The 15119-nt window shown below is 41.1% G+C and overlaps 1 protein-coding gene across 1 annotated transcript in view; it reads left to right on the plus strand.

The window, feature by feature from the left end:
- Nox3 (NADPH oxidase 3) overlaps positions 1–15119 on the plus strand; it is a 53594-nt gene that overhangs the window by 16776 nt on the left and 21699 nt on the right. Inside the window, exons 8-10 of the mRNA XM_076859410.2 lie at positions 4664–4756; positions 7129–7382; positions 12753–12915. Of these exons, the coding sequence (XP_076715525.2) occupies positions 4664–4756; positions 7129–7382; positions 12753–12915 (510 nt within the window). The remainder of the gene's footprint in view (positions 1–4663; positions 4757–7128; positions 7383–12752; positions 12916–15119) is intronic.

Below are 15119 nucleotides of genomic sequence, written 5' to 3' on the forward strand. Positions count from 1 at the left end.
CCTGCTTGCTTTCTTCCTTGCTCCCTTCCTTTATTTCTTCCTTCCTACAGCTTTTGGGATTGAAAAATTGGGGCGTCCAATGCATTTCCTTCTTTTTCTAATTAGGCTCTCATGGATGAAATGATAGCACTGTTATCCAAGAATAGACTTAATTAATTTGAGTAGATGATAATGTCCATAGATCTCAAAAGTAAGATTCCTGAGTATGTTGCAGTCATTATAGTTGGTAGCATAAGTAAATAGAAATAATAATCCTATTTGGTCGCATCCAGGGTCTTAAAATAGTGCAAACCTTTGGGACAGCTGGGTGATGCATGGGGGAAAATAATTAAAGCCAGTAGATTAAAACAAGGAGGAAACAAGTGTCCAAAAATAGGTAGCATAAACAGAATATACTAATATTCGAATGATGGGGATTTAGGAAATTAAGTCATCAACATCAGAAGAATATAAATAATAGCTTTTTGTTAAACCCTCAAAATATTAAATTAAGCATCAGGTTTTAAGGGTAAAACTACTGGGAGGAATGTTTAAAACTGAGACAACTGAAATAGATGTGCCCATTAGACTGTGGTTCTTTTAATGGCCAGTATAGATTGTCTCTGTCTTAAACTCAACTCTCAGTAGCCACGATTCAGCCTGCATATTAATGAGGGAACATGAATGCCTCTCTAAAATTTTCAGCTACAGCATCTCCATAAAAAAATCAATACTCTCCCACACCTCATGAATGCAGACCAGGGCCTGCTCCCAGCAGTGTATGCTGACATTAATTATCATTAAGAGGGGGGAACTTACCATCTCTCCGTTGACTCTCCCCTGCTACACCTCCTTGCACACCCAAACTCAGGGTGTCACTCTTTCCCATTACTTTTAATGGATCCTGATTCAAAGTGTGTGTGGGCTGTGCAATTACCGCTTGGCTGAACTGTACAATATTCTCTCTGATGTCTCATAGACTGAATCCGAAAGTCATCCCAAGGACAAGGAAGGGCTCCTGTGCTTCACTGCACCACGCCTTACCCAGTCTTTGCAAGACTCCATTTCTTTCTTTTTCCTCTCTTATTTCAGTGGGTTCTCACAGTGTTTTTATCAGTAGAGTATTTGCCAGTTCACCTTCTGTGGTACACCGATCCCTACGTGGGGACAAAGAATGCTTTGTACATTCCCTTCATTCCCTCAGTTACACCTGGCACTCCCCTCCCATGTGTCTGACTCCTCCTTTCTACCCCAAACTACCCGCACAAGGGGACTCCAGATTCCAGGACGGCTCATGCAAGCCCATATCAAAAAATGCCGGGTCCTCCTTAGCCCAGGAAGCACCTCACTTCATTTAACCACAATATCAACCAGTAATAATCTTCAGGTTGACTTTTTTAATTACGAGGGAATGATATTAGTGGTGAGGGGGAGTTAATTCAGGGAACTCTTACACGTGGCTCTTGAGTGCTTGCATTTCACCAGACACAGGAATCAGAGCTGTGGTTCCTGCCCCGGGAGATCTTATTGTCTAGAAAAAGAGGCTATTCATAAACACACACATAAAATAAAATCAAAGCCAGCATGTTCTTATTTTCTGGTAGGAATGAAAAACCAGGAGTGAAAGCGGAGGAAACAAGTTTCATTACTGCTGCTTTTAAATCAACATAGTTTTATTTCTATCATAAAATACTCACTGTACCATGACTTTCTGAGTATTTCCGAGGAAGGAAAAAATAATACTGAGAATCCACACAGTATTTTAACATTAAAGAAACTCAGATGATGCATAATTCTGCTCCTTTATTTCATAGATGGGAAAAATGGGGATCCAAGGAGTTTCCTTTTCTCCCCTCTGGTCTCCCCTCTGGTCACAAAGGACATTCCCAGCAAAGCTACATCATGGAATGGGAGCTCCTGATCCTGTGGCTGTGACTTTTCCTCTCTGCACCCCACAATGATTGCTTGGATCTCCGACCTTTCCCCAAGATCTATTGGTCAGGTCTCTGATGCTGTATACAAGTACATAACCTCAGCATCATATTTATCTCTGTGAATAAAGTCAAAGCTTTGAGGGAGCTTAGATTAAAAAAAATTCTCCAACCATTCCCTGTTTTATGAAACAGAAAATTTGAGCATCATAAAGCCTGAGGCACAGGATGGGGAGGTGTATTTCCAAGCTCAGAGCAGGCGCCACCTCACCATCCATCCCTCTGGCTCAGGAGTGTCTTCACTCTGCTTTGCCTGTCCTGGTCACCAAGGCCAGCCAGTTCCCTAAGGCTCTTCTCTGGCTGCATCTCATCCTGGCTCTTTCACTTCCAGGGGTTCCAGGAGTCTCACTGGGAAGGAAACTGGGCTATCCCCCCCACCAGAGCAGTGTCTTTACTAGTAATGAGATGGATTGATAGCTTGCATTCTCCTTCCTGACTAATCATTAAAGGAAAAATAACCCATTCCATTTCATCACCTTGGAAATATCAGAGACTGTGGTTAATTTGACACTACCCAAGTGATGGATGTGAGTCTAAACATTCTAAAACGTGTATGGAAGATTATTTGTACAAATACATAAAGAATATGTATTTTCCAAATACCTTTCTAACCCCACATAGAGAGAATTGCATTCTTGTGATTTCTTTTTTTTTTAATTTTTTTTAAATTTTTTTATTGGTTGTTCAAAATATTACAAAGCTCTTGACATCTCATATTACATATATTAGATTCAAGTGGATTATGAACTCCCATTTTTACCCCAAATACAGATTGCAGAATCACATCAGTTACACATCCACATTTTTACATAATGCCCTATTAGTAACTATTGTATTCTGCTACCTTTCCTATCCTCAGCACTTCCTGGTTCATTCAAGCATAAGGAACCCAAGGTTGTATTTCCTCCATTCAAACCTGTCCTTCTGCCACTTCCTATCTCTTGCCTTGTCCTGATCATCTTTCCCACCTCCCCCCAGTCCAGGAGTTTTGTTCTCTCTGCTAATCTGAACATGTTGCTGAACCCCACAGGGGCAGAAAAGAATAAGTGGGTCAAATTGCTCTGTTACCTGCATACATGCATCCTTTATGAGGCACACAAGAGGTCACCAGGAAAGCAGCCAATAGGGCTGGTGCAGGAGAGAAGAGACACCATGCAGACAGAGCCAGAAATAACCAAAAAAGAAAGAAAGATAACTCAAAAGAAATAAAATAATGCTAAAGGGTTTGTGATATGTCAACCCAAGAGACAGAGCAGAATAACTGATAAGTAAATAGTGAGTCATTAATGAGTGCATTGGTAAGGATTTAGAGAACACTTGAGTTCAAAAGAAAGCAAGGCCCTTCCTGCTCCCAAGAGAGTAATGCTGAGTAATGCTGCTTTTCTTGACTTTGGCTGAGTTTGGGAGCATTTATAACCCTATCACATGTAGGGGTGCGGATTTAGAGTACCAAAGAGGAAATGTGGGGTCATTTTCCAAGGCTTGAGGTCTGGCTCTGCCTCCTTAGGTGACTCCTTCCCATTCCCAGGGACCCTGAATTTTCTTCTTTTACAAAAGAATTGGGCTAGATTTATAAGAATCTTGACATCTTGAAATTCAATGAGTTCATGGGTTGGTTTCTAATGTTTTGTAGAGCAAGCCTCAGGACCATTTGTAGTGTTGGATAGAAAGAAGCCTGTTTTCATCTTCATTACATGGTAGATGCTGGAAGAGGCAGCCCAGGGTCCCAGCAAGAACCGAGACTGGATGGTTAGGCACATCTGAGTTCACATTTTGAATGGACACCTTATTGCCTGATGACCTTGGATGGTTGTTTGGTCTTATGGAGCTTTAATTTCTCTACTGTAAAAGATAATATCATATGTCTCATGGGATGACTCCATTTCCAACCTAATACAAGCCTTCATCAATTTTAAGATCCCATTCCTACCCCTTTCTTAGGTGAAGACACTGTGTTGAGCACGACACCTAGTACCCGAATAGCCTGCTGGTAAATCAATCATCCATAATGCAGACTATGCTCATGAAAGGTTAACAGAGTATCTGATTATTCAGAACGTTCACTGTCCTGGGTCTCCAGAAACTGATGACTCTTTTGTTCTGATTCTATATATCTTATATAACTAAGATTTAAGAAACTAGCTTCATATTTTATTCCAGAGGATATTGGTTTGTGTGTGGTGTGTGTGTGTGTGCATGTGTGTGTGTGTGTGTGTGTGTGTGTGTGTTATATTCAGACAGACCCCATAGTAGTAATGCAATGTTCAAATTACTATTTGAGATTTTTCATTTAATTTTTCATGTCCTGTGTTGGCTGAGTAATGCTGCTTTGTAAGCCTTTGACTTTGGCTGAGTTTGGGAGCATTTATGACCCTATCATATGTAACATAAACATCAATCTGCTTCCTTATTTCTTTGCAAATTCAATTATTTCTAATTACATAAAGACATCATTGATCAAGTAAGCATAAAAACCAATATAGGAGAGTTTAATCTCTTAAATGAGCTTGTAGACCTCAAGGAATAATTGAATGCTATAGTATTTAATACAGGGAGACATCTTTGTTGTTGATAACTGGGCCAAAGTTAAAGGAAAATGTCTAACCCCATCATATTATATATTGATTTGGTTCAAATTGAAAATATTTGGATTCTGTTTTCATTTCCTTTCTCTTTCTCTCTGCTCTCTGCAGGCTTGGAAATGGGTTTTGGGCCCTGTTGTCTTGTATGCATGTGAAAGAATAATTAGGTTCTGGAGATCTCAACAAGAAGTTGTCGTTACCAAGGTATGCGTGGAGCTTTATGTCTGAATAAAGGCCTGAGTGTAGATGAAAATTTTTTATTAGCCCAAGTTTTTAATTTGCCATTTTTATTGCAGAACTATCTGTAATTTAGAGGCTCATCTTCTGTTCTAATAATTGCTTATATCCTGAGCATCTTTTAGTGTGACTAATTTTACTGAAGACAGGGATCAGGGCTCCAGACTGGTATGCAGAATTCCAATAAAGGTTTAGAGTACAGCACTGGAATTGTCTTATTTCTCCTCATTCTAGACCCTCTCTAGGTGGGGAAGACAGAAGGGTTGAGTATGTATTCCACTAGAGTAACTTCATGCACCATATAAAGACACAGATTTTGCAAACATACAAATAACATATAAATATTTTCAAGCCTGCACACTCCCACCTGGGACTGCTGAGCAGAGGACAGGGAAATAGAAGCTTCAGGGTAAGAAGGGGCACCAGGTGGTTCAAAATAAAGAAGAAGGACCTATACAGTGCTCTGCCCCGGTGAGTGGAGTGCACCTTGGTAGTGTTCCCAGTCTTAGTATCCTGGCTCACAACTCTTTATGCAGAGCAAGATAGAAAGAGACCAATAATCTTGTCCAGGAGACAAAGTATCAAACACTCTACCCCAACCCTAAGTGTGTTTTTTTTCCCACACTGCAACATTCTTTATCATAGTGAAATGTGTAAGTAATATACAAAATTTCAATGGAGAACTGATTAATTTACCATATAATAATCATAAAACTGATTATGTATACATTTGATTTTATATGGTAAGTTTTCCATGCCTTTTCTTGCCAAAAAAAAAGTGATAAATCTAAATATACAAATATCAACAAAATGTCAATAGTGCTTACTTTGGGATAGTAGATTTTTAAGTGAGGGCTCTTTGTATTAATTTTAGATTGCTTAATTTTTAATACCAGAATATATTTCTTTTATAATTAGTAAAATAAAAACTTTTGTTTTCATTTTGATTAGGAAAAAGTATAGGAATCTCTGAATGCAATACCATTCACAAATATTAATCCTCTTCTTCTTTTTTAATTTACCAGTTCTTCTGAATATATAAATAATATTTATTTACATATGCATGCATTGGCCATCTTAATATTATCTCTAAGTTCAGACTTTCAAGTACATCAATTAGTTGATGTACTTGAGCTTTTAAGTATAGAATGAGTTTAGGATAAAATAGGAACCACCGAATTAATGATAGTGCTAGGTAAAGCCTAGAGAGAAAGCCTTCACCTTGATTTTGCTTTATAAATATCTTTACCATCCCTAGTTTTTTAAATGCCTTAAAAAATTCTCTGCTAACAGAACTTATAGCACTCTGCTAGTATAACTTTAACAGAATACTACATCCCCTTCACAGTCTTCAAGAAAGCAGAGATATAGAAATTGCCTCCTGTTCCTGCTTTAAGCTGTTTCAATGTTGCTGTTATTATGTTAAAGCACCAAAGGATGTCAGGCTGCATCAAAAGCCAGGCTGTAAAACTGGTGGAAACCTAGAGCCGTTACTAGGGAGACCATTTAACCGCAGCATCAGAACAAACATTGGAAGGGAGAGAACTAGAACTAATGAGTAAAAGACTGAGATGTTCTTCTTAATGGAAAAGTACTGTCCCAGGGTCTAGATACTAGGTTTTGTTCCTTTATGCCTCTTGCCAGAAAAAAAAAAAAAAAAAAAGACCTAGAGAGATTTTTCAAAACACAAGATGGAAATCCAAAGTAGAAAATGTGCTCTTTCCTTGAATAAGCAATGAGTTATAGATTCTCACTGAAGGTCCTAAGTCCTTGTGCAATGCTTTTTGGCATCTAAAACTCAGGATACTGGTAGGATGCTGGTCAATGTTTAGTCGAAACAAAAGAAGACCTAACAAATAAATATTTCAGAGCTGGAAGGTTGTTTCTCATTCAGCATGAAGAAAGATCCAGTTTTATTCATATAGGTCATTGACACAGGTAATAAACTCTTCCTAGATTTTTAAAAGCATGGAAACAATGCTGTGAGCATTTGAATAACTTGAAGCACAGTTAAATGATATGCAGATTATACTTGCTGATATTTCTTCAAACTGGACAACTGTGCTGGAGGATGCCTGGTCACTTGAGACACAGAGTCATGTGCTGGGCATGAAGTTGCGCCTGGATGCAGCTACCCAAATGTCAGCACAGCACTGTGAAGAACACACTTCATTCTTGCTCAAGTTCCAACCCAGAAAGCAGTGGTGTCATTGAAATTTATATCTTTTAAAAGGCCGATTTAAAATTTTGAAAACCTTTCATGAAATGAAAGCCCTTTTCTTATTGACTTCACCTGAATAAAACAGCTAACAACTGTCTACTGTCTTGCTCTATTTTAGGTGGTAAGTCACCCGTCTGCAGTCCTAGAACTTCACATGAAAAAACGTGGCTTTAAAATGGCACCAGGGCAGTACATCTTGATCCAGTGCCCGTCCATATCCCCTCTGGAATGGCACCCCTTCACCCTCACCTCTGCCCCCCAGGAGGACTTCTTCAGTGTGCATATCCGGGTAGCCGGAGACTGGACGGGAGCTTTATTTAAGGCCTTTGGTGCAGAAGGACAGGCCCTCAAGGAGCCCCACAGCCTGCCAAGGTTAGAGCCAATGTCTCTTTTACGTCTAAGTCATAATATTGCACAGTAAAGAATTTTAAAGCATCCACATGCTACCAAATTCAGCAGTATCTTTAAGCCAGGTTGTAAGTTTGAGTCCATTTTTTAATATTTGAGAATCTACATTAAAAATTGTCATTTAGAAGATTTCCAAGAGAAGCAAGCAGATTTCTGTAAAAAAAACAAATGTTCAACAAAAGTAGGCAATGATCCAGGAAGAAGGAACAATTTGCTTTCCCAGTTCCAAAAGCATCTCTTGGCTAATTATATACAACCTGCCATGGGTGAGACAACTCTGTGAACTATTTTTTTTTTTTTTTTTTATCACAGTTTGAGCTTTTCAGATATTGTGAAGGTTGGTCTTTGGAAGAAGGATGCTGTGTTCCAGTCTATTGGATTTCAGGGCCTACACTGCTCTTTACCTCTGCAGTCCTATTTCCAAATAAAGACACATTCTAATATTCAGTATATCAACAAGGGGACACAATTCAATCCACAATAACACCCTACTCAAAAAGTCCCAAGCACATGACAGAAGTCCCACTGTAAGTTACAGCTCCTTAGTTCTTTGTAGTAAACAACAGCAGAAGGCCTAGTTCTGCTGCACCCAAATCCTGTGAAGTCCATGTTTAGGCCCTAGAAAAACAGGGATACACACACACCAAAAAAAAGATGATAAAAATATTTTGAAAGAATTTGGTACTTCAAAGGATATTCCTAATTCTGCCATCCTCGGGGAACAGCAACTGCTACCTAGGAACCTGGGTAGAAAATATCTACAACGCTTAGAATGAAGTCTGTGAGGGCAGCACACTGTCTTTCCTCTTTGCTTCTCTGCTGCCTAGAACAGCATCTGACCCACAGAGGGAACAGAGGAAAGATAAAAGAACTTTTTTTAAAAAATGAATTCTGATGCAATGAGTTCTTTAGATTATTTAATTTACATATTTCTTGGTGACAGACTAAGTGCCATTATAACTTAAGGCACGGAATCTAATTAGTTTTCGGTCTCCTTCCCAAGGTATAGAGAACCAAGTGTATCCCATTGGGTTTGTTTCTGTCCAATTGGTAGGAAAAGTTGCATCCCTCCATTTCAAATATCGGTACTCAAGAAGCTATAACATCAAGCCTGGCATGATCACCACCTGCTCAGGCCAGAGCCACAAATCAGGTGACATCGCCTCACTCTTCAGCTAAGACTGCTTTTATAGGATGGAAACTTGGCAACAGAATTATAGGGTTCAGGATGCAGTGCAAATGCCTAAAATCAGGAATAAAAACACATGCAGAGGTGTCTGACAGCTTCCTAGTCCCCGCCTCTCCTACATTGCCAGGACGGACACCCTCAAGATGGTACCTTCGTTGCCTGGCTTCTGCACTGTGTGCAGCAACTCTGGGTCTGTCGGCCACCCTTCCTTTTGCCAACCAGCTAGCCATTAAGCCAATCCTCCAGAAAGCACTCAGTGTGTACTTCTCAATATCTTTTCTGTCTGAATGTGCTTTCTGTCTATGGAGTGCATGGTCCAAAACCAGGCCCCACATGATCTGGTCCCCTGGGGGTCTCCTGAGCTCTCTGCTCCACCTCCCATCCCTTCATTGATTTAGCCCTTCCAATCTTCTTTCTTTTTTATGATTGTGTTTCAATTGATGGATAAAATTACTTACATACATATATATCTATTACATACAACACAATTTTAAGTACATATTCATTATGTGTGCAGATAGATCTAGAGGAAGAGAGAGACCTACATATATGTTAAATCTAGCTAATTGTCAGTTGTATTGCTTCACAGAGTTAACATGTTTGTGATTAAAGCACCTAACATCCACTCTTCTGCAGTTCTCAAGATTTCAGCATATCATCTGTATCAACTACAGTCACCTTGTTATACAATACAGACCTTGTGAACATACCCCCCTAACTGTAATGACATATGTGTAATGCACATATATTACAAAACATATTGAAATGGATTAAATATTTAATTTAATAGAATGTCCTCCAGTCTCATCCATGTTGTCACAAATAAGGAAATTTCATTTTTTAAGACTGAATAGTATTCCACTGTGTCTGTTTTCCACGTTCTCTGGATGTACCCATTTGTGGAGGGCTAGTCCTCTTGATTTTTACTTGCTTTCAGGGCCTTGGCCCCAGCTGTTCCCTCCATGGGCACACTGTTCCCAGATCTCTGCTTGGTGCTCCCTCCATGTCTCCACTCAGATCTCCTTCCAAGGAGGCCCTTCTTTGCCTCCCCATATAAAACAGCCCTTTCATTTTCTCCACAGTACTTACCACCACATGGCACACTAAACAGGGGCTGGTTTGCTGGTTTGCTGACTCTCCCCATTCTGCAGCGTAGGCTCCGTGGAGAGAGGGAGTTATATGTTTGGTTCCCTTTAACATTGCTGGTTCCTAAAACTAGCTCTATTAAGTAAGAACTCAATGAGTGTTTATCCAATAACTAAATGAGTGCTCGTGAACAGTGCAGCCTCCTGTCATTTGTTAAACTGGTTTGCCCTCTGCTTTTACATAGGTGCAGGTATATGTATGAGCAATAAAGTGCTCCCCCAAACTAGAATTTGTTCAGATCTTCAAGACACAAAGAATCCAAATCTTATTGGACGACCTTGGCCCAGGTTACAGTTTAACCTTGTTTTAATTTTGCACCATATTGGGGAAAGCACCCGTCTGTTCACTGCTTGGACCCTGAAAGGTCTTAACCCGGCCCCCGAATGCGAGAGGAAAAGGTGAGTGAGGACGCAGGAGGAGAATCAAGGCTAACAAGAGAAGAGTGCTCCTTCCCCTCAGCCCAGGAAAGGGGGACAAGGTGGGGCCGAGGAGGCCACGCCTCCCGAAGTAAAAGGGAGGATTCCTCAGAGTTGATGCTGGAGTTCCCAGCGGTTTCACCTGTTCCCCAGAACCAGGGCTCCAGCCTCAGAGGGCCTGGGTTCAAGTCCAACTTTGTGCGTGATCTTGGAGAATGTGTGGAACTCCCTGCCTCGGTTTCCTCATCTTACCGAGAAGATGATAAAAGCAGTACTTAAGGCTTGGTTTAGAATTAGCCGTGGGGTTCTTTATAAAAGCTTTGTCATAATTCATGGCAGCACATGGTAAGTGCTCAAAAAAATTAGCTATGATTAATATTTGCAAAGTAGGAAGCAAGCGCACCACAGAGACGACAATGAAAGTAATGGTTGGGTGAGAAGACTTCGAAGGCAGGAGATGGAGGCTGATGGCAGGGCAGGGGGCTTGCTGCAGACCATACACAGCAAGGACCCAGCAGGACACAGAGGCCGGGAAGATGACTCTTTTCCTGTTGTGCATTATTCGAAACCAGGATTTGGAATCAAGGAGGGATATCGGAGTAAACTTGAAAACAAGAATTAGGGCAAAGGAAGCCAGTTCTGAAATTGCAACGGGTCTTGAGCAACGAGGAGATTTGAACCTCTAAAAAAATAATGGTTGTCATGACAGATGTGATCAACTACTGAAAGGCCTGAGGTACAGGAAAGGAGAAAGACAGATCTCAGTAAGACAGGAGAAAAATTGCCCCAAACTTAGAAGTCTCCCCAAAGGCATCAAGGTATCCGGGACTGTAACATCCGAATGTGATGTTACATTCAGAGACAGGAGGGAGGATTCTCAATTTTAAATATGCAGAAATTTATCCTGTGTTTCTGTGGAGTTTAGGACATAATTCTTCTTTGGGTATAATTGATATCTTTTTTAAATCGGTATCAAATAAATCCCAAGTATTACTAATTATAAAAATAATAACAATAAGACAATGTAATTTGTAGGCAGTTTTTAATTATTTATAAAATAATTTTCTTTAATTATTTGTAAAATAATCTACCGTGGGCTAAGATACTAACATTTTCCCGCTAATGACATTTTATTTTTATTCTTCCATTTCCATATATCAATATGTAATAAAGCCTTATTAATTAAGATTAACTTGAAGAGACTTAATTTGAATTATTAGGAAGTCTAGAATATGGAAAATTTTTAAATAAATCCAATTGAACTTTCATGAACACATAACAAAGCCCAAACGGGCCAACCCGGGGTGCCTTCCACAGACTCTCCTTAGGGACTGGTTAGGAATAACTTAGAAACCTTTTAATTAGCATATCTTTGTTCATATGTAAATGTGTACTTTTGGAATAGTTGGGGTCATTTAATACATTCTGCTGACTGAAATATTTTAAGCATTCCCTGTACAATTGATTCAGCAAATGTTATTAAACGGCTCCATGCCAGATAGCATGAGAGGTGCTGAGATATAGCACCTCTATCCCAAAGAGATGCCTGAACAAAGAGAGACCTGGTTCCTACCTCCATAGACTGAGGGTCCAGAATTCAAGATGGAATTAAGTCACACATGCACGCAAGTACACACACACACACACACACACACACACACACACACGGAAAAATCATAACTCTGAGAAGCAAGGGTACATGGTGCTTAAACTATATGAAAGGGGTTAATCTAGTCTAGGACACCAACAGAGACTCCCCAGGTGAACAATGATTGGGGATAGGACCTCATGAAAAGGTAACTCTTAACCAAGTAAAGGGATGGGGAGAACTGGGCAGAGTATCCCAGGTGAAAAGATAACACATGCAGAAGGCAGAAGGCAGCCCTGTCTATTTAGGGAAATAGAAGAAAAGCCAAGGGCGGGGGGGGGAACTAGTGATGAGCCGTGAGATAAACCCAAGGAGCCAGTCCATGTAGGACAGTGTTAAAGACCATCTTACTTATTCCATGGATACACTTTATGCTTATAAAGAAAAATTTGCTAAGCAAAGACAAAGCATCTTTGCTGCCCCTGGCCTGATTATCACAGATTTTGAGTTAGCATTACCCAAGATAGTGATTTTCAGAAGTTCTCCCTAACAGACAAATTATTTGAAAAGTAAATTTATTCCAAATGAAAGACTTCCATTAGACTAGATGATACAAACAGACAAAGCAATGTAACCAAATCAATGTAAGCAGAGAGAATTACCTTAGGAAAAGTAAAGAAAAGCCTTATAAACCACCTCCATCCGTCTCTTTCTTCCATGGGGCTCCATGATGCTCCGAGTCAAAGCAAACATCTCGGAACTATAAACAGAGCTCACCAGGTGGAAGAGGTGTGCGCTAATGCAGGAGATGGCAGAGTTTTTCCTTCCAAAGATGGCACCTGGGCAAGCCCCCAAATCCTCATGCTGAACCTGTGCTCTCTGAATGGGGCGATTTTGAGCACAAAATAGGACCTTTGAAAAGCACTGGCTTGGCTGGTTTTGTGTCAAGAACAAGGTGTTCTCAAGGTCAAATGCACTGCACTCTGTGATTCCAGGCTGGCAGTGGACGGGCCATTTGGAGCCGCTCTGACGGACGTGTTTCACTACCCTGTGAGCATGTGCATTGCGGCAGGAATCGGAGTCACTCCCTTCGCCTCTCTTCTGAAATCCATATGGTACAAATGTTGTGAGTCACGGAGCCAGCCGAAGCTGAGCAAGGTATGGAAGAATCCTGAGTTCACCCTTCCCTGGATTCAAAGGTTCAACGTCCTATCTATCATCTGCCAATTCTTGGGGAGGATTTTAATTAACTATGAGGGATAAACTCAAGGATCCTTAACTATACTTATGTTCTTAAAAATCTCCATTCGGTATTGCGTTTATGAGAAGGGTAATGTCTAATCTTGTTAAAGATGACAAGACATAAATTTTATTGCTTTATTGCCATTACAGGACATGTAATTGCTCATCTCAATAAAATATGGACAGGCTGCAACTGGCTATGTGACTGGGCTGCCGTTGGTGACATTAGTGGGCAGCCTTCCCCTTTGCCCCTTTAGATGAATACTGTTTGCAGACGTACTGTTGTCTCTTATTCTCACGGCCACTCTTGGGATCCGTTGGCCTGTTCCACTGCTGTTGCTACCCAGTCCCCTGATCCTATCAATTCTTATACGTGCTATGACCAGATTTCTTCGGGATTTCTTTCTTCCCCTGTCCTGTCTAGAGACCTCATTCCATACCTTGATCCTGCAGAGGCAAAAGGAGCTTCCTTTCCAGGTCCCGAAGTTTTGAGAATCTGAATCCATAAAAACCAACTGACAAGAGACAGATTAACAGGAGAAAAGGTGCAAGTTCATTCTCGTGCAGGCCCGTAGGAGTCGCACAAAGCACGAAATTCAAAGAGGGACCAGATGGTTACAGCTTAACTACTTGCTTTATAGTGGAGAGGGGAGTGGGCACTGTAGGCAGTTTCAGAGGAAGAATAAATGACTTTTTAGGGGAGAGGAATGGGCCCAAAGACAAGTGCCTGGAACAAGGTTCACATGGGCTGTGAGTGTGGTGTCGACTTCAGTTTTTCTTCCTGTAGCTTAGTATTCCAGAGGGTCCAAGGGAACTGAAGGAAAGAGGGATGAGAGACAGGAGCGGGGAGCAGGAGGAGGCCAGAGACCTTGGCTCTCCTTGAGTTCAAAGCACTGAGCATGCCAAAGCCATCCTCTGAGCCTCGATCACCCCCTTAGGACCAGCAGCCGGCACTGGAGCAGCTGCAAAAAGAAACTGTTTTACACCCAGGGGTGTGAAGACAGGGCAAACCGGGACATCAGACGAGCTGGGCGGGTCCTGGTCCTGCTGCTGATCCTCTGAGTGAGCCTTTGGCTGTAGCTCCTGTATCCATCAAAGGAAGATGCTGGACTCAACCAGCCCGTCCTAGGTGCTTCTGTGGAACACCAGTCCCATGACTTGGTCTGCTAAGGAGGATTCCGTGGTTAGATAAACCTAAGAAATGCTCCTAGTTCATCCCACTCTAGGGGATTCCTGTCATCGACTACCCTATGGAAGTTCTACAGAACTTCAGTTCCGCAGAAAAGAACCTTATTCAGTCTTGTTTCACCTGATATTCCCAAGTGGATTGGCCCACAATACCTTTGTCCACCTAATGCCTTTGTCCACCGGACACCTGTTAGAACAGCATCCTGTGAGCCCTGAGGGCAATACCAGACTCAAAGATCTCTCGGGCCAGGGCTTTACCACGTAAGACACAGGATAAGAGTTCTTTCATGATGTTTCTAATGACAAGTGCTTGACATTTGTTTTTTCATTTGGTTTGATCTCACTTGATCTTATATATGAGATAAATAATACAAATCCTGTTTTCTAGATAAGCAAACCAATGCTTAGAAATATTTAAAGTGACTTTCCTGGAAACACACAGGTAACAAAAGGCAGAGTCAGGATTCCATCTGATTCTTTCCATGACATGGCCAACACATGGTGGACGTGACACCCCCTGAAGCCCTAGGGCACTGAGGTAGGAAGGCTGCGGGGCTCTTAGAGAATCTGCTTCCGGACTTGGATCCGGGAATCTGCCTGACTCTGCTGTCACTGAAGTATCGCCTTCAGTTTATCATCCACCTCTCCGAAATGGATTTTCTCCTCCACACAAGGGAGAGTCCATATCCAACCAGGAGTTTTAATAACACTTAAGACAAATAAGTAATGTGGACTACAGAATTGCTGAGTAGATGTGTATAAAATTATATAAACATTATTCATACCTGCCAAGATATAAACTGATTGTTGGTATGCTACCTCTACCAGCCCAGATGGATCAGGCATTTACTACCTAACAGAGCATTTTGCATACGGTTTCTCACACCATCTCTTCAAGGTACCTGCCACTGTAATTCCCATTTTGCAGATGA

Source organism: Callospermophilus lateralis, chromosome 6 (assembly GCF_048772815.1).
Source record: "Callospermophilus lateralis isolate mCalLat2 chromosome 6, mCalLat2.hap1, whole genome shotgun sequence".
NCBI lineage: Eukaryota > Metazoa > Chordata > Mammalia > Rodentia > Sciuridae > Callospermophilus > Callospermophilus lateralis.